This window comes from Glossina fuscipes, unplaced genomic scaffold (genome assembly GCF_014805625.2).
Source record: "Glossina fuscipes isolate IAEA_lab_2018 unplaced genomic scaffold, Yale_Gfus_2 257, whole genome shotgun sequence".
Lineage (NCBI taxonomy): Eukaryota > Metazoa > Arthropoda > Insecta > Diptera > Glossinidae > Glossina > Glossina fuscipes.
The window spans coordinates 835,566-862,042 of record NW_023998600.1 but is presented as its reverse complement, the minus strand read 5'-3'; the positions used below and the strand labels follow the sequence as shown (position 1 = coordinate 862,042).

Genomic DNA, 26,477 nt, shown 5'->3' with positions numbered 1-26,477 from the left:
AAAAAAAAAAAAAAATTAATTTTATTATTCATAATTTTAACACATTTTCTTTTAATGATTGTGATCGTTTATTAACATAAATTACGTTTAAAGCCTTTTTAAGATAATATAAAACACTTTCGCTTTTCTCTCCATTGAGGAAAGATTTTCGAGATCACCAATATGCCGTCTTCCTACAAGGGCAAGACGGAAGCGCTACCTAGGTATGGTGGTCATAAGGATTTTAAAGCCTTTGCACAAACCAACAATTTCTGACATGGCTAGTGACAGTCCCAACAATCGCTTTTCAAAATTTGGAAAGAGGTTGTAAAAAGTTTCACTAGCAAAATTTTTTTTAAAAGTTTTCTAAATTAAAGAATTTTTTAGAATTTTAACATCTTAAGCAATACTTAGTCTACCACTGTCTAATCCATTCTTTAACAAACCATCATCACCATAATCCAAGTCGCCTTCATCTATGCGTAAACCATCACCAAATTCTTTGCCTTGGTCTGCAGCTACCTCGTTATTGAGATTATCAGTCTTCAATAACTGCTGTTTATTTGGTTTCACAGCTATATCGCCAGCAGCAAAGCCGCCGCCCAAACCTGCCAGCATATCGCCTTCATTATCAGCACCTAAGCCAACTGCAATTTCTTCATCATCATTTTCACCATCTTTGAATTTTTCATCCGCATTAATTGGACCAACTGGCATCTTTTTGTGATCGTCTTGCGGGTTTTCATTATCATTAAGATTGTCATCATTTCTGCTTTCACGATTACGAATTCCATTTGCGGCGGGTAACGCCGAATCGTAGTCCTTGTTGGCAGCTGATTTTACCCCTTGAGTTTTTGGAATATCCATAGTGTCAACTACATTACTGTAACGATTGTTGTTGTTTTCTGCGTTTTTGTTGACTCGTTCAACGTCATTACTTTGCTTGCTACCTTGTTTAATTTCATCCACATTAGATTTTCCTAGAAGTGTTTCAAAATTTTCCGGTATAGGAGCAACATTTTCAGGAAGCCTTCTTTGATTCGGTGGCATTGCCAACGGGGGGCTATTACTGTTTAAATTTCCATTAGAAACTAACGATGATTTTGCCGTTGTAGCATTAAACCCTAACACCCCCGATGGCATTTGTTGTTCCGATTTACTAGCTGGTGATGAAGAAATTATGTCTTTCAGTTTTCCCACATTATTTACAATGGGCTTAGGTACGATCTGAAAATTTTCAACGGAATTTAAAATTATACTACGATTACTTTGATCCGCTGCAGCCTTTATATCTACAAATTTCTTATTTTTGATGCCAGATGTTGTTCGATTAGATAAACCCATACCAGTAACATTAAAAAACCCACTATTAGGGTTTTCTACATTATTGTTATTGTTAGTAATAATAGCAGTAGTAAAGCCAGAAGCATTAGGCACCTGATTTGCATTCTTTATAGTTATATTGACATGATAGACGCCTTCACTCACTTCTTCTAATCCTTTAAACGATTTTAGTGGCTCAACTTTATTCGGCGTTGTCGATTGCGGTTTACCCAACAATTTATTTGATTTTGTTCTAGAGATTCCTTTTGGCTCCCTTAATGAATTTTCAAGTTCTTTGATTTTGGAGCGTAAAGTATCTACGGTTTCTAAGGTGGTCAGCAAATCTGCCTTTTCATTAGCAAGTCCATTGTATTTTTCCTACGTAATAACACAAAAACCAACGAATGATTTATAATTGTTTAAGATATCTACATGCTGCTTACCTTCCACATATTTGCTTCACTCGATATATTAACCTTTTCTTTTTCAAATTCTGAATGTAGCACTTCTAATTTCTTTTCCAATGTGTTTGCATGTTCAAGCTGTTGTTTTTTGGTCTTAGTGCACTCTGTTAATGAATCTTTGTGGTCGCGTTGCAAAACTTTATTTCCTTGCTGCAGATGATCATAACGCATTTGGGATTCTAATTTTTGCTTTTGTAATTCTTCCTCTAAGCTTTTAATTCGTTGTTCTAGGTTGCGTTTAATTTCCATTTGTTCATTACGCTCATGGTCGTGGTTTTTTTCCATGTGGAATTTCTGTTCCACTAAAGCTGAAAATCGATTATGTATATAGTATGCAGTAGGGAGTCAAAATAAGCATTATCAACTAACATGTAAGTCTTTCATTTAAGGCTTCTTGTTGCTGTTCACAATGCAAGCGTTGTTGCCGTGTTTCATCCAATTGCATCTGTGAGCTATGAAATATCGCTACCATTCCGACCATCAAGATCAAAATGCCTATACATATTATGAAGCGACATCGCCCAGTTCGGGCGAAACGGGTGCCATTCATTCTACGTTTATCCAGTTTCGCTAATTTTTTTTTAGCTCTCTAATCTAACAATATCTATAACAATAACAAAACTGTAAAAGAATATTTCAGAGGGAAATCAGTCAAAATTTACAGAGAGTCTAAGTGCACTAAACAAATCAACGTTGTCTCGCTCAATAAAACACTTCCAAAATAAATACACTTCGTTTTCTTTTTATTAACAATTAATAATATTTAAATAATTTGTCAGTAATCAAAAATAGTTTTTCATGAATTTGATTTTAAGAAAACAGTTGTGGCACTTTTTTGTATTTAGAGAATTTTAACACGCGATGTTAGCAACGGGAACATACGACAATTCTTTCGTTGTAAGCTCGTTGCATTTGTTTTCTTACCGTTTTTGCCACTTTAGAACCATTAAACGTCTTTCGTAGCAAAATATACTTATGAAAATGTTTTATTTTTATAAAGAATTGCTAACGAGCATTAAACCGCAAAAATCGCTATTAAATTGTTATTATAATGTCTTGTTACGCTTATCTATTATATGAATCTCTTTTTTTATAAACGAAGTGGACCTTTGGAAATCCACTTAGAAGATTAATTTAGTATATCATTTATTTATTTATTCCTTGATTTATTTTATTTACACATAAAATTCAGCTAAAGTAAATTAACAGCCGAATCCACTCCACTCTTAACAATAAATTTTATATTAAATATTATTAATAACTATTAAAATGTCTTTAAAGAAAAATAAGGAAACAATAAAAAATTGGAATTCATGTGAAATCCATGTTGAGTGTGAATCTCCAAATTTTAGAGTCCTACGAAGAAATCAAAATTAGACGGTTGTCTGTATACGACATAGGCAAAGTGCTCGTATTTACAAGTTTGCATTTGATAGAATTTAAAGAGTCCGATATTGAGATTAAACTATGGACAGTTTTCGATTTTTACAAAGGGCTCTAGAAGAATTCAAATGCTTTGTTCAAACAATTTAGCTAAGACACTCAACTTGGCAATGCCTCTGCATTTCTTGACCAAATGTCTGCTCCCATCTTTGTGAATTGGAGTAAGGAAACTATTGTTCCAACACCAGGGGAAAATATCCAATTTCAATAAAACGTTAAAATTCTTTGAGATAACAACACATAATTCCTCAGGGCATGACTTGAGTGTATACTTTTGATATATATATATATATATCGACCGAAAAGCCTAATTGTCGATAGCTGCTTATTTGTATATACAGAATCCAAATCTTATTATATATCAAATATATATGTTTATTTCTATGTTTATGAATACACTATTATCATATATCATCGTTATATACATATATATAACGTATATATAAACATGTGTATGTGTAAGATATAATATTAGGATATATGTATTTTTCGACCAAGAAGCCTAAGTACCGATCCTTTCTTCGCACAAAAGATTGTGACCTACTTATCCCGTATAGCTTCTCCTGAGCATCTTTCACGTAAGGTTCTCGCAGAAAGGAAATTTACTGTTGACTAATTGGTCAGTAATTAACAAACTGTATGAACAAGTAGACAAACACGTACAATTGCAACTATATTAAAATAACCTTAAATCTTGTAATGCGTCATTTTCAGAAATGACAAAATTCAGAATCGAAATCGAGTTTGCAACTTGTTATGGGTAATTGTCAGTTAGTCGGAATCAGTAATAAAGAAATGTTGTCGAAATGTTGTCACTAAATTGAATTAACGATTCCAAACGTTCTCGATGTCTCTCTAAAGGCCGTGCTTTAGTAACTACATCTACCACTACATATTCCGCCTCAGAAGTAGAAAAAGCTACAGATATCTATTTTTTTGTGGAATTTAAAAACACATCTAGTGGCGGGCTTTCTATCGCCCAAGTCACATGCGTATCCGCGTCAGAATAACTTTCTAAAATTTCATAAAGACCATTATTAAATTGCAATTTTTACTGGTTTGTCCCTGTTAGTTTTAAGTGTGTGTCTTTTTATTCGCCTGTTTATTTTAAGTCAACACACTTTATTCTTTGTACCTTTGCATTTCCACATTCATGTTGGGTTGTTTATGCACTTATTAACGTAGCTGTATTCGATTTGTTCATGCACTTGCATTTGCACAGTTATGTTTCTATCTTTGTCTGTTTTTGTATAACTGACCATAGACAACAATCCCGCTGATTACGTAATCCAGACCCAGAAGTGTGTCCTCGTTGTTTATACTAATTTGCGTACGTTGCATTTTTGTGACACACTTCAAAACTTTTTCATTTTGTTTGAAACAACATTGATCATTCTTTATTCACAGTTTCTTCCAGTTTAAGTGCTGGAGATAAAAAATAAAAACAAGTTGGTATGACCAGACGCAACGTTTGGTCGAGTCATATCAACCAATTTAGGTTTATTTGTTTGGTTCTGGAGTATTCCATTTACTCACTGTTTTCTGTGTAGCATCCACAGTCCCTTCAAAATATCTTGAAATTGTTTTTAAAGCTTCCCAATGTACTCTGTCAGATTTTCACAATAAATAAAATGCTCTCTATTGCGTTCTGATATGGGGCATTCAATTGCTTATTACCCATAATTTTTGATAACTTTTGCTCCGAATCTATTGCAAATGGCAGCCGTCTATTTTGAACCTTTTCAGTAAATCTTTAATATATAGTTCTTGAAGCAACCAGAGCATATCTGCTATGCAGCTTCTTGTTAACTGCAAACCTAAAATGTATTGTGCGTCTCCAATATCTTTTATTTTAAAGTTGCCGCAAAGGCTCTTCTTAAATTTCATTTTGTTGTATGTGAAGATGAGTATATATACTGTATCTTTCTTTGATATCTTATAATTTACTTGGCTTAAGACCAATTTTCTTACTCACTCTCTCAAGTTTCTTGCTCTGCATCCTACTGGCGGTTCGGACCGTCAGGCTAAATAGTGAACGTATCATGGCTTTATTCTCTTTTTCATTCAATATATTCTGGCACTTAGCCGCAATATGGCAAAATTTTTGACATATATAAAACTTCCCTCTCGAATTTATATTTGTTCTCTTGCATGGACAAGGGAGCACCTGAAGTGCCTTCTATTTTCTTCTCTTGTGACAATTTTAATTCAATTACATCACCAGTTATCTTTGATTTCCCATAAACATCGACTTAAATTCCTCTGTGGGTCTAGCCAACATCGTCGAACCTATTCATTCTTCGTCTACCTTAGGCACAGCACTTCGTAATTTATACGCTGTTATAAGAATTTTACTAGGTATTCATCGACAAAAGCAAAATCCTTTAACTTTGCTTTGTATAAAGCCGGCAAGTTTTACTAAACAAGCGTCGTCGAGGAAGACTCCTAATATTTTTCATATTTCATTTCCAATTTTGCACTCACAAATATGGGGATATATTCTCTTGGCTGTCAGCAAAATCAAATCTGCCTTCGCCTGGATGATTTCTTCTCCTTGAACTTCACCATCTTTTGCGGCTTTCCATAGGTCTTCCATTTGGAGACAAGTTTCCACAATAAACTTCCTGTCCTCAAATTTTTTGGTTTCTTGCAGCCAGGTTGTATATTAAATGGGAATACTAATCGTTCACGACAGTGACGTTCACGTCAGTGACGAACATTGCGCCAGAAAACTTGATGGAAGCATTAATAACTCATTGCATATGTGTTGACCTACAATCTCTAAAAAGATAACCATTTGTGGCTGCCGTATTGAATTCTACATTCAAGGCTAGAAACCACATCCCATGAGCAGACAATCCTCTGAAATGGAATTGGTCAGAATGTGCAACTAGAGAGCTATTACAAGCGCAAATGAAATCCAAAAGAGGCAGTTTGGCGTGCGAATCGTTCCTCCGAAAGCCACCTTGTTATATTTTTTTGAGAAATAGAGATATCGTCCAACGCTCGGGGAACGTCATCCATGGACTTGTTCCTGTGTTGATTATACACAAAAGTGAACTCAGCATTTCTAATTGTTACTAGCTATGTATAAACCATGGCGTTTTTGGACTTCTTCGTAAGATTATGATTTAAGCGCATATTATAAAGAAGGCGATACAATAACCTCTTTGGGTGTGAGTTTTATCATAATGGATTATGTTATAACCACTAACTTCACAGAAGTTGCGACTTAATGCACAGAAAATAATCGAAGACATAACCTTCGATATGTGATTGCCGCGGCACTTAAAACAAACCTCATTATTCTTGCAGGCCTTAGCCAAGCGGTTAAATTTTCAACGCTTAATGCTATATTAACTTCAGCACCATTACTTGCTCTGCATTTTCCTCTGCCAAAGCGTAGTTTACCCTGCGCCATTTTTTTCGGAAAAGATACAAAATATATTTTCACAACAGCGGTATAGTGATTTCTGACTTCTTTAATTACCGCCTAAGTTCTTATATATAGTCCTAAGTTCTTCCAAAATAACGCCTTTTCTGGATAACTGTTCAAATTCAAAGTACTAAGCTTTTCGTTACTATATTATTATTGTACTTCTAATTGTCAAAGCAAAAATTCTTCTATAGTTTAATTGTCTTTATATATCGGTTTACAATAAAACTATGTATTTGTGCAATTTTGTGCAGGTTAAGGCTGTCGTTTAACCTTTGTTCTTCTCAAAAACAAGCCAACGGATAAAAACTCCGCAAAAACTGTTGAAAATGTTTCATATCCATTTCGTTGCACCAGAACGAAATGTTTTGCTGTTAACTTTGCGATCATGTAATAAATAATTTTAATAAAATTTTGACAATCAGACTTGTCAAAGAGTTTTTCTGTGTATCAGCTAACTTTTCGTCGAATTGACGCAATTTTCTTTTATTTTGTAATAAATAACACAAACCTTTATGTTTCATATATTTGCATTAAAGTTAATTTAACATGAGTGATAATACGTTTTGTTTGATAAAAGGAAAACCGTATGTTTGTCGAACTTGTTTAGCGGTTTGCAGTTTAAATAACGTCTTGTTGACACAATGCTTGGCCGGCGTAGGAAAACCATTACAAAATTTCCTTCAATCGTTGCTCACGGTAAAGTTATACTAATTTTCTAAAACTTAAAAATTAATAATTAATTGTGTTCATTAATCTAGCAAAGCAATTACAGTAAGAAGATGCCGCAAAATTTGTGCAATAATTGCAATGAAAAACTGAAAAATGCTAATGAATTTATACAACAAATAATAGAAACTAATGAGTTCTACGAAACTCAACTTGAAGAAAAAGCTCTTACCGGGTCTACTAACGATTCATTCCTATGGGAAGATTCCCTGCCCTATAGCGAAAGAAACTTGACAAATAATAATTCTGAAGATAAGGGCGGTACGGTGGATTGTTTAGTGGAAACCGTCATCGATATACCGATTGATGGTGCACTTAAATGTCAACAAATGGAAAATGATTACCTGCAGATTAAAAAAGAGAGTATAACCGAGAATTGTTATCATTCCGATTTAGATTGTATCGATGATGATGAATCTAAGGAGGGGTTCATAAGGAGTAAGTTAGAGAACATATGGTTTTAAACCATCTTATATAATTCTTTCCTGATTTTATGAAAAAGGTAACCAAGTAGAAAAGATTCCATCAGAAACTGTGAACAAAGATTATCTGGCACCGATAACAAAAGAAGATGATATTTCAACTGATAATTTGAATTTCTTACCCAAGTAAACATTGATTTTTTTTATTAAATTTGAAATAATGTTTTCATTTATGCACATAAATAGCTTTTCATCCAGTACAGAGGACGAGGATGACGAATATATCCCACAGAAACCAAAGATCCGAAAATCAACCATAGATAAGTACGCTTAATTACTTTTTGGCACAGAGTTCGTTATTTAAGCATAACTTTTTAGAAAAGTGAAAACTCGCAAAGGTCGTCCCAGATCTCAGGAGTTTTCGAAAATAAAAAAAATCGATGACCGTTTCCTTTGTTATATGTGTGATAAAACGTTTTCTTTGCGGAAGGACGTAACACGTCACGTAAACACTATACATTCCGATAAGGCCCACTTTCAATGTGAATTTTGTGGCCATCAATTTAAGCGCAAGGATAAAGTACGGGAACATATAAGAGCTTATCATCAACCCACGCAAACGAATACTAATACTTCTAAATGCATTCCAAATGGAATGAAAAGTAGACTTAACCAATGGAAATATGGTGATTGCTTATACAGTAAGCCCACTAAACGCCGTTTGATTGAATGTAGGTTATGTGAAACACGATTTTCAAACGCAAGGGAATTACGTCAACACCTTGAAATGCATAGAGACTCAAAAACCTTACAACATTTACACTTGCGCAGTAACGTCGTAAGGCAACTTTACCCGAATGCCGATACAATTGAGAAAGCTAGGGAGACTATAGAGAAAGAAATTTTTTTGAATCAATGGTCACGATTTTATATTATACTTAACGAGCACGGCTATGAAGTTTCGATCAGTGACACTGAAAATGAAGTTGATAGAAGCGACGATGATGAAGTTTACGAAAAACGTTATCAATGTGAATTGTGTCAACTGAAGTTTTCATATAAATATCAAGTCTTCACTCATATGAAAGAGCAGCATCGCGAAACTGAAAAGGAAATACCCTATAAATGTAAATTATGTAAACTGGATTTTCTTTGTTCACGTATGTTCGAGCAACATTCGCGTACTCATTGCCGTAATAGAGATAAATCTTTTGTTTGCATACGGTGCCCGGGAAAGTTCGCGTGGATAGAGAGTATGAGACAACACAATTGTTTGCATAAAGCGAGATTTTTAACGGGAACGAAGGATAAAAACAATCCCTTAAAATGTTCTATATGTCGTACGACTTTTAAAACAGCTTTAAAGCTAAAGGCACATATGAAAATACACGCGTGCATTGAATGGAGCAATCCGCAAGAGTTTCGATGTGCTTTATGTAATAACCATTTTTCCAAATTAAAACAATTACGAGAACACTTGCCTGTTCATCAGGATGGCGAAACAAATATTGATTTTGAACATTCTCTTTACATGAAAACATTTGTTAAATTGGAAAATGCTCTAGATCGAGAATCTGTGAAAAAAGCCATAGCAAATGACTACAGTAAGAATCAACTCACGCGATTTTATTGTGCTTTGGATAAAAATGCTGAAGAACTCGACGTGATGGACTCGGAAAGTGAGTCGGAAGAAGAGCAGCGCCATTTTTACAAGTGTTTACAGTGCCATTCGGAATTTAGACGTAGATCATCCTTGGTTGAACATCAAACAGCGACTCATGCGGGAATGTCCCTACCCTTTCGTTGTGATGTATGCTCGCGGCAATTCGCTTATCGAGAAATTCTCGATCATCATCAATATCGAAATTGTTTAAACGAATATCGTCAACAAAGTTTTCGGTGCGATATTTGTGCGTTAAATTTTGTTTGGCCCAGAAATTTAGCGAAGCATAAACAAATGAAGGTAAGAAAATCTCATCATTAAATTTTTTCTGTCGAACTTATATTCTCATCACTACAGGATGGGGGGTATATTCATTTTGTCAAAACGTTTACAACGTCGAGAAGAAGGCTTCGGAGGTCCTCCAAAGTACATAAATTCTTGATCAGCATCGAATTCTAAATTGATTTAAGAATGTCCATCCGTCCCTCTGTGTAGTGTCTATTGTAAACATTCTATTGGCCGCAAAAACTAAGCTACCGACTTTATATTTGGTAGAAACATTGCAAGTTCTTGCATGCAGATGGTATTGTGATTGGGCCAAATGTGCGTAACTTGAGCACTTCTCTGTTTTTCGAATCGAACAAAAGATTAGTTTTTTGCTCATTACATACTCAACATTCTGTGCGCTATGCTGCAATTCATCGACCATGCCTACCCAAAATTTTAGTTATCAAAATTTGATTTTTTTTTTATACCTTCATAACTTCAAAAGCTTCAAAACCCTCATAAAGTATCTAAATTCATGGATAGTTTCAAATTTGAAATGCATCTTAGGATGCCTGTTTTTTCGTCCGTCCATCTGTGCAACTGTGTGATATTTGTGGTAAATCTCATCCCGTTTGCAAAAATGAATATATCGCCCATCAATTTGCAAAAGAAGTTAGAAGTTACCTAAATTTTTCAAAGTATACGAGATAAAGCCCACGCGGCTACACCGGAAAAACTTTTATTTTAAAATAAAGAAAATCAGCCTCCCCTACTCCATATTATAAGGCAAGAATATTGACTTCTTTGACTTTTTTGTCATTTTTAGGATAATGATGATGTGTACAAAAGCTACAGTCCAAATATGATTTTCTTAGTTGTTTTTATACCCACCACTATAAGACGGAGGTATACTCATTTTGTTTTTTTTCATAATGCATGTAACATCCAAAACGAAGCTTTAGACACCCTATAAAGTATACATATATTCTTCATCTTGAAATTCTGAATTGGTTCAGCTATGTCTGTCCGTCTGTCCAGTGTTTGTTGTTGGGACTCTCCTGGTGGCAAAAATTAAGATATCGATTTCAAATTTGGTAGAAACATTGGAAGTGTTTACACTCAAGTTAGTATTGAAAATGGGCTAAATTGATCACAGCAGAAGCCCGCAGTGGAGCGTAAACTGAGTGCAACAACGTTTTTCTTAACCAAAATTTGCGAATTTTTTGCACGTTACTCAGAAATTATGAAAGTTAGTAAGCTGAAATTTTTCACATTTACTTTTCGAAACATTGCAACTTTCTACGTACAAAAATGGGAAAAATGAACCTGACCCACACCAAGTTACAAACGATTAAATAATCTTTTTTTCACTTTTGTGAGATTTTATGCTTAATCATCGTAACACAAAGAAAGCAAAATATTTAAAATTATTTTTTACATTCCTCAAATGATATACTTACTCCGTTTAAAAATGAGTTGATTCTAAAAATTATAGACGTGATGGATTAATTTTGTTTTAATAATACCAGCGATATGGGTATAAAGTAAAAGAATTTGAAGAGTAGAATGGGAAAAGTTTAGTCGTGGGTGTGCGGGATTCGGCTCCACCCGAATATAACTTTCTTAGTTGTTTTTGTATATGTATGTTTTTTAACTTTTCTAAATCTGCTTCAATGCGAGGAAGGGTCTCTAAGACAGAGTAGGCCCCACGAAGGTATTGCAATAACGTGCCGATCTTTAAATGCTTTTCAAAGAGTTTGAATAATTTTAAAATAATTTTGTTAGAATACCGTATTGTCTTGCTATTCAATTTTTACAGTCCACCATAAGTTTTTCTAATAGTTCCGAAATACAAAATTTACGCGAAAATATTAGTTGGTACAGAGACGGACGGTCGACACGTTTAGAGTCCAGTTCGAAAATCTATCAGCTTGTATTGAAAACCTCACGGTCGTAGAAAATAGAGTAATATGTACACCTGACATTTTCGATATGTGCTCTTAATTTAAACTTTAAGTCGTGACCACTCGTAACTTCCGCTTCGCAGCAGATATTGATTAGAAACTGATGCTTGATCGAGGAGGAGAGTGAGTGCGACTCACAACTGAAATAATTTGATATTGGAATGTCTTGATCTTAACTTGTCTGTTATCGGCGATTCGGTCTAAGGCGATTTTAATTTTTTTATTTTTCGGTTTTCGATATGGGGCGACGAACACACGCGTTTTAAAAGTTGGATAATCAATATAAATTCAGTAACTTAATTTTATTCTCCCTGATCCATGATATAATGAAATATACGCACTTAATTAAGATTCCCGTTTTGCTTTTAAGAAAAGTTTTGGTCTTTTATCCAGTTTCACATTTTATTTACTTTCAGCATTCTGATCGTGGCGACCAAAACAAATATGGTAATAAATTAAAATGTGACGAATGCGACAAAGTATTTATTTGGTTAAAGGATTTAAAAAGGCATAGGATTATACATCGCCCTGATGAAAAAAAATATGCTTGTCCCCATTGCGAAAGGAAATTTTATCGTAAAGATCATTTATTAGCACATATACGCACTCATGATCCCAATAGCGTGCCAATAACATTGAATTTAAATCGAAAAGTAAACAATTTTGACGTGAACCTAAGCAGGCCTCATGGTTACAAACAGATTAAATGCATGATTTGTTATTCTCAGCACACAACTATACAGGATTTGCGCAATCATTTGGCAAAACATCAATATACGATTGATTTTGAAAGGCGCAAGGAAATGGAAGTTGTTGATTTCATTTCCGCACAATTCTATCCCGAAGAAGAGATAATGACGGAGGCCATGTTAATGGCCCGAATTGGTATTGATTTAACCAACAAACATAAACTGGAACGTTTTTATTCCATAACAAATGAAAATGGTTACGAGTTAAGTTTGGACAGTTCGGAAACTGACCTCGATTCGGAAGATGATGATGAGAGAGTCAAACTTAATACGAAAGGAAGTTATAACTGCGATATATGCCCGCATTTGAGTTTCGCACGTAAATACAAACTATTTCAACATCATGAAAATGAACACACTTGGGAGGAGGGGCGCCATGTTTGCAGTAGCTGTAACGCCCGGTTTTTGTCGCCCGAAATATTGGAGCATCACTACAAACAACAATGTAAAAATCCGAATAAGCGGCATCAGTGTCGCAAATGTTCATTGCGTTTCATGTGGAAAGATAATCTTAAATCGCATTTTGCTATGATGCACGCCCGCGAAACTGCAAACGAGGTAAAATCGAAACTACCTTTATCAGCGATTTTATTTAGCCCTTATTTATTTCCTACAGAATGAAATGAATCGTCGTTATGAGTGCTTCTTATGTCAGCTCAAATTTGAGCATAATTGCGATCTAAAGCGACATATGAGTTTGCACGGCGACAGTAAAGATATGTACTTGCATTACTGTGTACTATGTCCACGAATGTTTTATGTTCGAGAAAATCTTTGTGCGCACATTAAGGAACATGGCATAAAAGTCACCGACATAGATTGTATGGAAAGCATTATCAATTCGACGTGTTGGCCTAATGGCGACAAAGTGATTGAATGCAAAATATGTCATAGGAATTATCCAACCATGGCAAACTTATCTGAACACTTTCAACAAATGCATGTATCTGCGATTTTGTCTGGTGGTTTAGAAAACTACTCGATAATCAATGAACGAGGATATGAGCTACATTTAGAATGGAATTCCGAGACGGAAGCAGAAGAGGAGTTAACTGACTATTTGGCGAAAAATTCGTATATCTGTGAAATTTGCAATTTTCAGTGTAAACGGAAGTATAAAATGGCGCAGCATCAACGCTCTTTCCATTCATATGAAACACTTACCTTGAAATGTGAATATTGCATCTTTAAAACAGTCTCACAGGTAAAACTGAGTGACAATTTTAATACTTCGTCCATTTTTTCTAAGAGTAGCCTTTGTCCTACTTTTTGTTCTAGAAAATACTTGACGATCACAAAGCAAGCCAATGTTTGAATAATGAAAAGCAATACACTTGTAGTAAGTGTTCATTTCGTTTCATGTGGCCAGAAAATCTAAATAAACATGTAGAATTACAGCATACTGTTAAAGTAGCTGTGGACGTTACCAAGCAGGAGGAAACGGCCACTGCAAAATCATCTTTACAATCTCTTCCCCTGCAGCAGAATTCCCCGAAGGAGATGAAGTTATTTAAATGCCCTGATTGTCATCGTACGTACAACCGTAAAGATCGTTACAATGCCCATCTGAAAAAATATCATAACCCAGTTAATGGTCAACCTTTACCGGTAGTAAGGGGCAAATCGTCCAAAAAGGATGCCAGCAAACAAGTTGCCATCAAAGTGAAGCAAAAGCATTTATGTGCTTTGTGCGGTTTAGCTTTGTCTTCTGCCTCCTGTTTAGCTATACATATGCGTCGACATACCGGCGAACGTCCCTATAAATGTGATATATGCGAACTAGCTTTCGCTAGGCGTACTGATTTAATTTCACATAGGCGCACGCATACTGGCGAAAGACCTTACAAGTGTACGATATGCGCGAAAACTTTTATACGCTCTTATAAATTGACTACGCACATGCGCACACATACTGGTGAAAGGCCGTACAAATGCACATTCTGTGACAGTGCTTTTGCTCAATCGAATGATTTGGTTATACATCGCCGTCGTCATACCGGGGAAAGGCCCTACTTATGCGATATATGTGGAGACGGTTTCATACAAGGCAGCGCCCTAAAGGCACATCGTCGCCAAAAGGGCCACCACGTCAATAATACAGACGTACATACTTCAAAACATTTACCTGCATTTCCGGTGGAGTTTTAAGAGACATGTACTGTTTGTTGACTACTACTTGATGTAGATCTGCATTAAAAACAATTATTATTAAGTAACCTCCTCTGGTCAACAATTGAACAACAAAATGAATTAATATTGTGGTAGCCGAGAATTTAGTTCGTGCCGTTGACGTTTTCGATATTCGCTCTAATGAAATATGATGATTTTATTTATTCAAGTTTTGAAGTTTTCCGTTACTACGGGTAGGAAAAATAAAGCATTTAAAATATTCTGTAAAATAAAATAAAGAATAACAAACCGAAATGCTCTTTGATCAAATTGCTTTTTATTTCTATTATATTTTCTTATTGGCAGAAATTGATCACTACTGGGTTTATGAAGCAAGATCATTACATTTGAAGCCAACTCGCTCGCTTGTATACTCACTTATGTTTTTAGTTTCTTTATATACATGAAATGTATTTATATAATTAGGTCATACGCCTAGAGTTTTATAGTTAATAAACGAATAAATGAAAATGAAAAATGAGATAATTAAGGTATTCGTAAATCATTTCATCATAGTTAGAAGATTAAATTTTTCTGTCATGATTCATCTAAGAACTTTCTTTTAACAATACGATCCCAAGTAATTTATGTCAGAAATAGCAAAAGAAAACAGAGCATGCGTGGCAATGCAATTGAATATAATTCGGATAGAAAGCTTTCTTTCAATTTCTTAAAAATACACAATTTACGAATTTGCCGAAATATATTTTCGTGTTAACTGATATAAATTCATACAGTAGGCGAGGTTCACGCTAAGTTATTTTATACCTCAAACAATTGATCTTGAGCACTTAATGCGAACTGCGGCAACCCTACGCATGAAATAAACATTCTTTAGGTTTGACAGCTCTAATTTGATAAGACGAACGGTTATTGTTTTATTGTATTTGTTTATTTTATATGTAATGCCCGCTTCTTTGAAGGAAAATAAATATATTTTTACAAAATATAAATAATATAAACATATTCCCAATAAATTTAAAACATTGCAGTTATGAATGCATATACTTCTTCGGATAGTGATGAGGAGAAGGAGAACACCTATTGCATATTTTTGCATATCGTAGAAGGTAAGCTGCGCAAGCATTGAAATGTGAATTCCTCTTCACTGAATTTCTTAAATTAATTATAAGGAATTGGTTTTAATATTCGCGATGGTGTGGGAGACATTGCGGAACAGCGCAAAAGTCGTATAATATTAAATGCATCGTTGAACGGAGTTAAATTCGAAGTGGAAGGACATTCGTTATCTAGTGAAACTGCCACAATATTTAATAGTAATTGTATATGGGAATGTGAACTAGATGATATAAAAAGGTAAACGTTCTATTTTCAAGAAGTGACAAAAATACACTTGTATTGTTTTATCTTTAGAATGAAAACTGATAATCGACCGGTGAAATTAGAATGTTTCCTCAAATCTGGGCGTTCAGTTAATTCGCCACGCAGACCTATAGGTTCCCTTTTATTACCCATGCGCGGTGTACAGATTCTCTCGCAACTATCAAATATATCCGTAACTCAAAAATACCTTCATGGTAACGATGAAAAGGCAATGAATACGAAAATCTTCTTAATTTGCAGATGAAACTTCATTGGCATAAATTGGGTGGGTTAAGCGCAGAATGGCGGCAAAATAAACCCGAAATCTATATAATGTTGACGATTGTTAAAAAAGTTATCTTGGAAAGTGGGGAGTTGGAATCTTTAATGGGAAAAGTAACTTATTAAAACGTTTTTTTTCTTTTTAATTTCTCCCGCATTTAATAATAAATTTGCAATTTAGCGCAAACAACCCTCAACTGCTGCAACATTAAATCGTGAATTCATGGTTTCACCACATGCATCAGAGACATCTTTAATGTTGCAGTCTCAAAGCAATGTGTACGTTCAGTTACTAAAACAAGTCGGTTTAATTCAAGTGGGCAACAATCCTGACGTCGATTGTGATATTTTCGCTATAACGCTTACTTTCAAGCAAGTGAAAAACGTAATGAGATTGCTAGAATTGGAGCAAAATGTTTGTCAATACGAAAGCAACGTTTTCGGTTTTCATTACGATTTTTTGGGCAGCAACTCATATGTGGAAATTCAAATATCATCAACCGATTGCTATCCAGTTAATGAGAAAATTTCGTTAACATTTAAATCTTCATTGCGCAGTTTGCGCACTTATTTCCAGCGCATCTTTTATATACCTATTAATCTCTATTACATGAATATAGCCATAGCAAACTATAGATTCGATATCTCTAAATTTATGCCCGATGATGTCTACTTTAGTATGCACAAATTATGGACGAAGAATGGTACCTTTTACTTTGATCGTTTGCACAAAATTCTTAGCCCCAGATCGTGTAAACCTTCAGTCGACTTTATATTTAGTATTCATTTACTGACACCGCATGCAAAAAGAAATAATTACGAAATTGCAGCTTTAAATGAAATTTGTCACGGCAGCGGCAAAGGGGAAGAGAGATCAGTGACGCGTTTTGAATTGCCTGCGGAACATGGTAATTTGGAAACACCAGATTTCAAGCGTTTACCTTATGACAATTTTTCTCTGTCATCGAGACAATTTAAATCATTGGAATTAATTGGTAAATATCATAAGGCAAATTCTGAACCCATATGCTATTGCAACGATAAAGAGGAATGCTATGCTAAGTCGGTCGATGATTTTCCCAAGGAAACTATATTAGAAAAGGAGGAAATTGCTTACGAGCGGTTAAGACACGTTGACTCCCAAGTCAAACAGACCAGTGACATAGGTGTACAAATTGATGTGGAAGCTGAAAAGTGCTTCTACTCGACAGCAGTAAATACCGACCCCGTGGAAGAATTTAATCCAGAAGATATAGCAGTTAAAGTAGTAGAGGAGTTAGAACAATGGAAACAGCAGCAAATGGATAGCTTCTTACGTGCATTGGCATACAAAGAACGCAATTATATCCGTGAGATGGAGGAGCACTGGGAGCAGCAGCGTGTTTTAATGCAGGCTCGTCTGGACGCAAAAATGGCAAAGTGCGAACATTTAAATGCTCAATTGGAGAAAGCCCAAGTTGAATTAAAAGCCTCCAATGCCACAAATCGGGCTTCCGTTCAAGTGGTCGACTCCATTAAGCGCGAAATAGAAAGTACTTATACAAAGAAATTTCAACAATTAGAAGCTGAAATGCAACGATTAAAACTGGATATGCAACAGAGAGATAATTTATTTGAAATTAAAGATAAACAAATGCAATTGGAAAACACACGTCTGGAGAAGGAAAATGAGGATATGAAAGCACGCACTGAAGAATTGACGAAACAATTGGGCACGTTACAAAGCACACACCTTTCAGCCGATCACCTATCAGATTTTCTAAGTGATTTGGTGAGTTTTAGTTGCTCATCCTTTAAAGGTTGTACGTATCAAATTATATCGACCTCCCTTTAGCGTAAGCAAAATGAACGTATATCTGTTATGGAAAAATCCCGCAATCATTATAAGGAAGAACTAACTAAGGCTTCGCGTGAAATTAATAAATTAAAACTGGCTTGCCTTAAGTTGCAGACGGCGGCATTTAAAAATGCGAAACCGATCACGAAACCAAGTCAATTAACGTAGGTTTTCGTTACACATTACACGATCGACAAAAAAAAAAAATTCTTTTCTCGTAACATAATTAATTTTTTAGTTTATGCCTAGACGAAATTCTTAATGAGGAAAAAGACGATTTGGAAAATGATCGTCAAGAATTGAATGATATTAAAAGTTCGCTTTTCATCTCATCGGAAAGTTCATCGGAAGGTAACGATGAGTTCGCTGATAGTGTGGATGAGGATGTCATGGCTGCTGTTGGAATGTGATAACTGAAATCGCTTTACCTTAATTAATGAACGAAATTGTCTGTGATATATTCAAAGCAAAGCATAGCGTTTTTTTAATTGCTTTTTATTGGTTTTTATTTTCATTTGATTAAATATAAAAATATTGTCAATCGTTAGATTCAAATTTAAAATATTTTGGAATAAGTTAATAGAAATCTTTCTAATGTCACAAATTTCACTACGATTCTCTTGAATTACTTACTTTATTTTGAAGATCTCTGATCTGAACCAGAAAACTTTATTTTGACGCGAATATGCAAGCAAGGTTTTTAAAGTCTTTTAATGTAAAAATTGTGTTTTCCTAATTTAAAATTTATCTTTGTTAAAAAGAAAGTCGCCATATTGACATATCCGGTTCGTAAGGATATTAAATTTGCTTTTACTAACTTCTTCTTGATAAAAATTACACTGTGTACTGCAAAATTTGGGGAGTACGGAGGAAGTCGAGATGAGAGAAAAATAATTTGAAAATTAGTGTCAATGAGTTTTATGAAAATTATAGTTTGTCAGCACGACATTTGAAACCGCTGAATATAACTGCAACAAACAAAGAGCGAGCTCTAAATCCCTATGATATTTTAATTAAAAAAAAGAACAAAAAAAAAAAAAAAAGAATTTTGTGCTAAATCAATGGAAGACTGCCCTACAGACGCTAGACAAGAGGAAATTCTTCGCAATCAATCGCGACATTTTCGCGCGCAAGTCAAATGTAGCGTAGGTGCACAGGCTGACTTGGCGTCAAAAAAATTGTGTAGTTCAAAAGCGATAAACACTGAAAATAGTGATGGAAAGCATCAAGAATTTATTCAAGAAGAGGTAATAATGAAAGCAGTGCACGAGTTGGAGCAATGGAAGCGACTACAAATGGAAAATATATTAAATAAGCTTGCTGACAAGGAAGACGATTATAAGAATGATTTGAAAAAGCGGTGGGAGGAAGTGCGTGCGGAAAAATTTGGCCAATTGAGGGCAATCAAGAACGATCAAATGCAAACGGAAAACGCTCGCCTGGAGAGGGAAAATGCCAACTTGAAAGCGCGCACTGAATTATTAACAAGTGAATTGAACGAATTACGCAGCTTGCACATTTCGCCCGATTATTTATTACATTTTCGAACTGATTTGGTAAGCTTCGGCAAACTCTCTTTTTTAAAGCAGCATAATTTTTTTATTATCTCATCCTTTATTTAGCGTAAACAGAATACACGCATTGCTCTTATAGAAAAGTCGCGTAAGAATTTTAAAAAACAACTTATTAAAGCTTTTGATGAAATAAACAAATTGAAAACGGCTTGCATTGAATTAAAGGAAATGGCGTTTAAACGTTCAATTCGCTCCTTAAGTAAAAATCAGCTGACGTAAGTTTTTCGCGCAACATTGCAAGAAAATATTTTTTTTTCTGAAATATTGTAAATTTTTTAGCAAAATAGGCGTTAATAAGGAAAAAGGCGATATGGGAATGGAAGAATCAAATGATATTAAAATCACGCTTTTTGTCTCATCGGGAAGCTCCTCCGAGTGTAATGAAATGTTTGCAAATAGTTTCGCTGAAGATGGAATGGATGAAATTAATGAAACTAAAATTGTTTCAATGTAAATAACGGATGAAATTCACTGTATGGAAACTATGCTCTAATTATATTCAATATGCGTGGTGGCAAAAATCAAAATTTAAGTTATTTTTTAAATGACGTGGCATGGAGTACTTTGGATAGTCCTTAGGTATGCACAGTTTAAGCAATTGAAAAAATAAAGACACAATCAAATATTTGAAAAACATCCAAATTTCGTAATGAAAATTTTCTTCCAATGGGAAAAAACATTCATTTTTATTAACCGTTACGTACACGCTAGTCTTGTGGGGCAGTTATATTCCAATTTACAATTTCGTAAAAGCTAATATTTGTATCTCTAAATCAGCTAAGCGACGTCCGAGGCACATATGCGCTCCGTAGAAAAATTCTACCACTTTAAAAGAATTGACCTGAGGGAGAAATAAATGCGTCAAAAAACTAGTGAGTGATTGATTGAATGCGCATTGTTTTTAAAGTTACCAAGGACGAATTTCACAGGTAAGGGTAGATGAAAAATGATGAAAGATATGTTATTGACAATAGATTGCTTGGAGGAAATGGTTAAGAAATTGCTCTAAGTATATTTGCTGAAAGTAAATGAAACTTTCAGTTTCCAAATTTGCTACATAATGTATATCCACTGTGTTATTTAGTCACATTGGCGGCACTAACAACACATATGTTTGCCACCATATTAATTTACATGATACGATATTCGCCATAGCTTTTTTAGGCTCTGCGATTTTTTTTTTAAGTTTGCTCCTAAGTGGTTTATATTTGAAGATTTTAAAATCTACCTGGCGTGATCCAAAATTTGTGCAATATGAACGCAAGAATCGGACTCAGTGTTGCTAAAACTTATCGTGCTGACGAATCGTTTCTTGGCATATTCTAGTTGTTCTACTTTCAATTATCACTCCAATTGCATCATGTGGTGTTTTCTAACATGTTGGTACCTTTGAGCTTGGCAACACGGATGATTATATCAAATATGGAGAATTAATCTGGCTTTATCAACATTGAGTTTTGTTGAATGTTAGTGGTTCGCTATATCGGCCTACTTTGGATTACACTATGTCCTTTAGACCCTTATATATATATAGGTCTACGTTCTCATATACATTGCATACATTCACATATTGTTTCATATATCATATTTATGCACATTGATTCCTTCCTATATTCATTTATCTTAAAAATGATCAAATATTTACACAAATTATTAATTCTCCATACAATAAACCTGTTTTGTTTGCATATATACATACACACGCAGCACGGTTTAGGTATTAATAACCGGTTTATTATTATAACCGATGCTGGTGACGTCATGGGAATTTTCCTAAATGACTTTCCCAACAGCAAAACTCAAATGTGGAGAGATCTCTGTTTAATATGCAAAATTGTAAATCAGAAATTCACTTCAAGTTATTTCTCTCTCAGATCTTTGTTAGCGGCCTAGTAGGTTGAACATGTGTTTGGTTAGAACTATACTCGAGTATGCCTCTGTTGCGTGGTCTCCTTCATATAGGTGTTATGTAGATTCAATTAAATCTGTTCAAAAGCAATTCTTGCTATTTGCCTTTAGGAATTTGTGTTAGGATCCGATTGCCTCTCTTCCCCACTATGAAAATAGGTTGCATCTGTTGTTCTTACCGTCTCGAAACGTAAATTTATTCTTGGCGTTTCCTTCGTAATCAAAGTGGTAAACGGTACTATTAACTCGCCTGCATTACTTGGTGAGATAAGCTTTAATTTCACTAACCGTTTCTCTAGGCACTTTATCTTGATTAAGCTTAGTCAATGTAAATATGATTATGAGCTGTTTAACCCCTCACAGTTGTTTGCTGAAACCTAAATGACGTCTATCACTTATTCTCATTATCGGACCCTTTCCATTAAAGCAACATTGCTTAATAAGCGCGATTTACCTATGTCGTACTTAAAATAATTTTTAACCTTAATAAGTCATTATGATTCGGGGGACACTTGCTTCGAGGTCGAGGTGTACAAGTAAGTAGAGCAAACAAATAAAATAAGATCAAAAAACAGCTATAAAAGCAGCGCGACCACCGATCATTCTTTTATTGCCCAGCGACATTCAAGCGGATGATTGGCTAGTTCATGCTATAGGACTATCAGTTATCCTCCCGCCTGAGGAATATTCCCTACTATTTCTTCAAAACGTTGACGATTGGCTCTTTCCTGTAATAGGGCTGTCAATCATTTTTCGGTGTAAGGCATATTCCTTATTATTTATACTACTTTCATTAATAAGACTATCAGTGTTCTTCGGTCTGAGGAATAAATCTCTTGAGAAAGCTGAAGTAAAGCTGAACAACACATCCCATCGTTGCAGATTATACATACAGTGGATTCTTCAAAACGGCATCTAGAACCGGGCTTTACGGCAATTTTCCAAAATGGTACCTAGAATAGTACTTTTCGGCAATTCCTCAAAACGGTACCTAAAACATGCTTTACGGCAATTTTAACAGTTTCGGTAAAGCAAAAGGCGTCACGAATCACACATTTGTTATGTTCTTTTCTCTACCACGCACATACATGGTATCGATATGCCGCCTTCGTCAGGTTAAGGATACTGAGGCATTCGACGGTAAATTATTCGGCATCGAGTTAAATCTTAAGTGCTTGCATATATTTGAATCATTTGTTCACTTAAAAAACGCATTTATTGAAAAAAATTTGTACAATGTATTTCAATTAAAATATTTCGATTATTTTCTACAACTTTTTCCTATCTTTTTGGCAACATGGCGTCAATGTGTCGGAAGAACGACATTGGCCATTTTCGCGTTTCTTTATAAACTCGAAACCGCCGGCCACCCAAGCCATGCTCTATCGATCTCAATAAGTGGTAATCAAAAGGTGCAATGTCTGGTGAATACGCTAGACAACGCAGAATTTCCCATTCGGGCTGCAAGAGTGTATCCCTGACAACTCTTACAACATGCTGTGGAACATTCTCATGTAAGAGGATGACTTTGCGTTTGTTAATCGCTATTGTTGGTCTTCCTTGCAACTGACGTCGGTGGACAGCTTTAGTAATTGTAATATACACTTGACAACACCTCGATCCCATCATGTGCACAGCAAAATTTTACGGCCATGAATATTCCGCTTCGCTGTCGATGTGGATAGGTCTCCTGAACTAAACCAAAACTTTTTGCGCTTCGGATTGTCGTAGTAGATCCACTTTTCATCGTCAGTCACAATGCGCTACAGAAATCTTTCCTTTTTTGCCTGGTAAGCAATGACACCGCGATGTTGAAACAGTTCGAAATCAGATTTTCAGTTCATTCGTACGGTAGGCATTTTTCCTTTCTGTCGGAGCTTTCCCATCGCGTCTAGAAACAGCTGATTGATTAATTGCTAAACTGATCGAAAGTTTTTTGAGAATTTGCGCTAGGCTTTCGTCGAACAAGACTCATTTATTGTTTTTGAACATTTTTGTTCCTCTAGGCCGCTCTCTGTCTTTGACATCGAAATCATCATTTTTGAACCGTTGAATCCAAGCAGACACCTGGGATACGCTGGAGCAGCAGCATCACAAACTTCCAAAGCGTTTGGACTTCGACAGCAGATTACCTCAAATCAAATTACAAAAGTAATAAATGTCGAAAATGTAATTTTGAGCGTTCCTTGACTAATGTCTATATACACTGAATAAATGGACAACAGTAAATCATTGAATTTAATCTTTACTTCGCATCACACAATCATTTTTACCAATAGATGTCGTGGATCGAAATACATGTAAGCACCTATTAAGTTGCAAATGCTATATGATACATATATATATATATATATACATATATATATATATATATACATATATATATATATATATATATATATGTAATTGTTCTACTATTGCAATATATGTATAACTATGCAAATGTGTATATTTCCATTCTAACTTTTTAATTAATTAGAGAAAGACAAATAAAATCATTTATGTGAATACAGATTTATTGTTTTTTTTAAAGAATCTTATAGTTAATTTAAAATAATTCGCATAAAATTGACACATCAGGGTATCAAGAAGGAATTATGCACGACATCTCTAATAACAAAAATATTTTAGGTTTAATGAAAGGTGAGAACACAGATAAAATTATAACAAAGTTCGCTGGTCTAAAAGCCAAAGCTTATGCGCACATAATTAATGATGATAATAATATAGAGGAAAGTAGGAAAGGTTACAGGTGTGGAAAATTCTATCAAAAAAATTAAAGTGTATTAATTACTGTCATTGTATTTTACATAGAAAAAGCTTTTCATGGCAAATAAAGAATTATTTGCAGCAATCCAAATTGTTCATAGACATTTGTATAAAAACTACTTTAAATTGTTTAGATGACAAAAGATGTAGCTTAAATGATAGAATTTTAACATTAGCGAAGTTAATGTATGTACCTCAGAATATAGGTAAAAAATAAATGCGAACAGGATAAAAATTTTTGAGTTTTTTTTCTCGAGTTTTCCTTTGATTCTAGTGATAATTGTGAACGTTTACATACTTCTCATACATCTCTATCGAATTAATTAAGTTTTATCAATTCTTAAATGTATCTTATGAATTCTAAAATCCTTCTTTATGTAATCTAACATTTTTTGCAATACAACATTAACTCAAAACACGCTCTTGATAAATCAATCTCAACACCAGATTGAAAAGTTCAGTACGAAAAGATTGATATGTGGCAGCGGACATTTGAAGGCCTTCATAATCGCACCACATTCCAGTCTGAGTTATCTACTCGCTCTAGAACGCCTAGTCCAATTAAGTCATTTAGCTTTTGTTCTATTTTTGCTTTCCAAGCGATTGGCAATGGTCTAGATGTGAAGAAAATTGATTTGGTGGTTTTCCAAAGTCGTTCCGGTACTATTATAAGTGCCTACATGATCACTAAACATTTGACTGGATTGATTTTGCAATGATATATGCATGGTTTTTGTAACTCGGTTTTGTTTGGTTTGAATTGATTGTATCCGATGCTTCACCAGCAAACTCTTTCTGTTTTATTATAGACATAGCATCTGCTGTTCCTAAATTTGCAATCTTTTGTGCTTATACGGTTTATGCACTTTGTGTGGTTTCTTCTCATTGTCGCTCTTCTCGTTTTTCCTCAGATATTTATTTAGGCTCCATTTATTACGACAATTAGCATGGCCGTTAACGTTATTAGCAATAAATGAAATTGTCATTTCGCTTATTAAAGTCGTTTTAAAGGAATCATGAAGGGTAAATGGCGAGTCTTCTTCACACTTCTGCTCAATCCATTATGAGTCTATCTTTAACAAATGTCTCTAAGTGCTCACCACGAAGTATTCAGCGACTGTTTCGTCTTCAATTTTTTCGAAATATACAAGTTTTTTTTCTTGATAAATGATTGTAGGTATAGTGTAATGAGTGCTTAGACTTCATACAGTTCCTTGCTTGTTTTGCTAAGTTGCGACTGTGGACTGCACAAACTGTGTTGTAAAGAACTAGCAACACTTTCAATAGATTTAAGTAGTACGACTTTCTTGACAATAACTGCATAGTAATTTATTTCATACAAAATAAATGTCTAATCTCTCTTTCCAAATATTCCACTCTCTTTTTGTTGTAGAACATTCCAATAAGTGTGTTGTATTTTAAAAAGTAAATGTTTGTGCACTATTCTCATCCTTGGTGCTCATTCCGAATTATTTTTAATATATAAATGAAATAAATCGAAATATTCTCGTCGCCAACTCGCAATGCACCACGTGCAAGAAACACTTGTGTCAAGTTAATTGAGCAGCTTTCATTTTATAATATTTCTATATATGTGTAAGAAGTGTCATACACAAAGTTTAATAGCTTAATATAGGAGCATTGCCAGATATACATATCTAACACAAATAAATTTTACTATCTTTATATCTACCGGTGACGGTTAGCGGTGTATTCATTTCGCTACAATAATTACAATATCTAGACGGAAGCCTTGCCGATTTTGAATCGATGTAGTAAAAATTAAGATGTCGGCCTCACTTTATACGAGACCGTTGCAAATTCTTGCAGATAAATTCGTATCGGAAATTGGTCAAATCGACGAAACAAGACACGCACAATTCAAAATAATCTAAGAAAAATTCTGATTTATGATTTTTTGCTCATCACATGGAAGCCACAACAGACACAAGCAATGGACCACGTTTTCGACCACTTCTCCTATAATGCGTTATTTTGAAAAGTCGTTATATGAATTACTTTAAGATAAACACATTGAGACACATTGCATATGAATAATTTAAAATAAAACAAAAAAATTGTTGTACTTACTACCCATAACCATATGCTTTTGAAACAAAATTTGGTCGTCTTGTCTCTTAAAAGCCCTAAAGAGGCTAAAAGGTGGCGAGACAGT

At 34.6% G+C, this 26,477-nt stretch overlaps 3 protein-coding genes across 5 annotated transcripts in view; 2 read left to right on the top strand and 1 right to left on the bottom strand.

Moving 5' to 3' along the window:
* The window catches only part of LOC119642796 (tubulin glycylase 3C), a 3,874-nt gene extending 1,181 nt beyond the window's left edge, over positions 1-2,693 (bottom strand). Inside the window, exons 1-4 of one of the 3 annotated variants that reach the window (XM_038042070.1) lie at positions 2,429-2,693; positions 2,136-2,370; positions 1,746-2,074; positions 426-1,680 (exon numbers count right to left, since the gene is read on the bottom strand). In XM_038042070.1, coding sequence (XP_037897998.1) covers positions 426-1,680; positions 1,746-2,074; positions 2,136-2,316 — 1,765 coding nt within the window. In that variant the 5' untranslated portion in view covers positions 2,317-2,370; positions 2,429-2,693. Of the gene's footprint in view, positions 1-425; positions 1,681-1,745; positions 2,075-2,135; positions 2,408-2,428 lie in introns of those variants that run through there. The other 2 variants (XM_038042069.1, XM_038042072.1) reach the window with 2 other exon arrangements.
* A 4,385-nt stretch (positions 2,694-7,078) lies between these two features.
* LOC119642736 lies at positions 7,079-18,526 on the top strand. The gene is made up of 15 exons (XM_038042004.1): positions 7,079-7,344; positions 7,407-7,812; positions 7,877-7,982; positions 8,043-8,120; positions 8,175-9,759; positions 12,107-12,997; positions 13,056-13,643; positions 13,718-14,584; positions 15,594-15,678; positions 15,742-15,925; positions 15,983-16,124; positions 16,193-16,327; positions 16,395-17,984; positions 18,048-18,214; positions 18,289-18,526. The coding sequence occupies exons 1-15, from the start codon at positions 7,195-7,197 to the stop codon at positions 18,458-18,460; spliced, it is 7,146 nt and encodes a 2,381-aa protein (XP_037897932.1). The 5' UTR covers positions 7,079-7,194; the 3' UTR covers positions 18,461-18,526.
* A 129-nt stretch (positions 18,527-18,655) lies between these two features.
* Positions 18,656-20,129, top strand: LOC119642798. Its single transcript, XM_038042074.1, has 3 exons — positions 18,656-19,606; positions 19,673-19,839; positions 19,904-20,129. The coding sequence occupies exons 1-3, from the start codon at positions 19,112-19,114 to the stop codon at positions 20,076-20,078; spliced, it is 837 nt and encodes a 278-aa protein (XP_037898002.1). The 5' UTR covers positions 18,656-19,111; the 3' UTR covers positions 20,079-20,129.
* The last annotated feature ends 6,348 nt before the right edge of the window (positions 20,130-26,477 follow it).

Coding starts and splice junctions, on each gene's coding strand:
- LOC119642736 (XM_038042004.1), top strand. CDS start 7,195: ATGAGTGATAATACGTTTTGTTTGATAAAAGGAAAACCGTATGTTTGT. Junction 8,121..8,174: donor CGAAAATCAACCATAGATAA/GTACGCTTAATT, acceptor ATAACTTTTTAG/AAAAGTGAAAACTCGCAAAG. Junction 18,215..18,288: donor ACGAAACCAAGTCAATTAAC/GTAGGTTTTCGT, acceptor TTAATTTTTTAG/TTTATGCCTAGACGAAATTC.
- LOC119642798 (XM_038042074.1), top strand. CDS start 19,112: ATGGAAGACTGCCCTACAGACGCTAGACAAGAGGAAATTCTTCGCAAT. Junction 19,607..19,672: donor TACATTTTCGAACTGATTTG/GTAAGCTTCGGC, acceptor TCCTTTATTTAG/CGTAAACAGAATACACGCAT. Junction 19,840..19,903: donor TTAAGTAAAAATCAGCTGAC/GTAAGTTTTTCG, acceptor TAAATTTTTTAG/CAAAATAGGCGTTAATAAGG.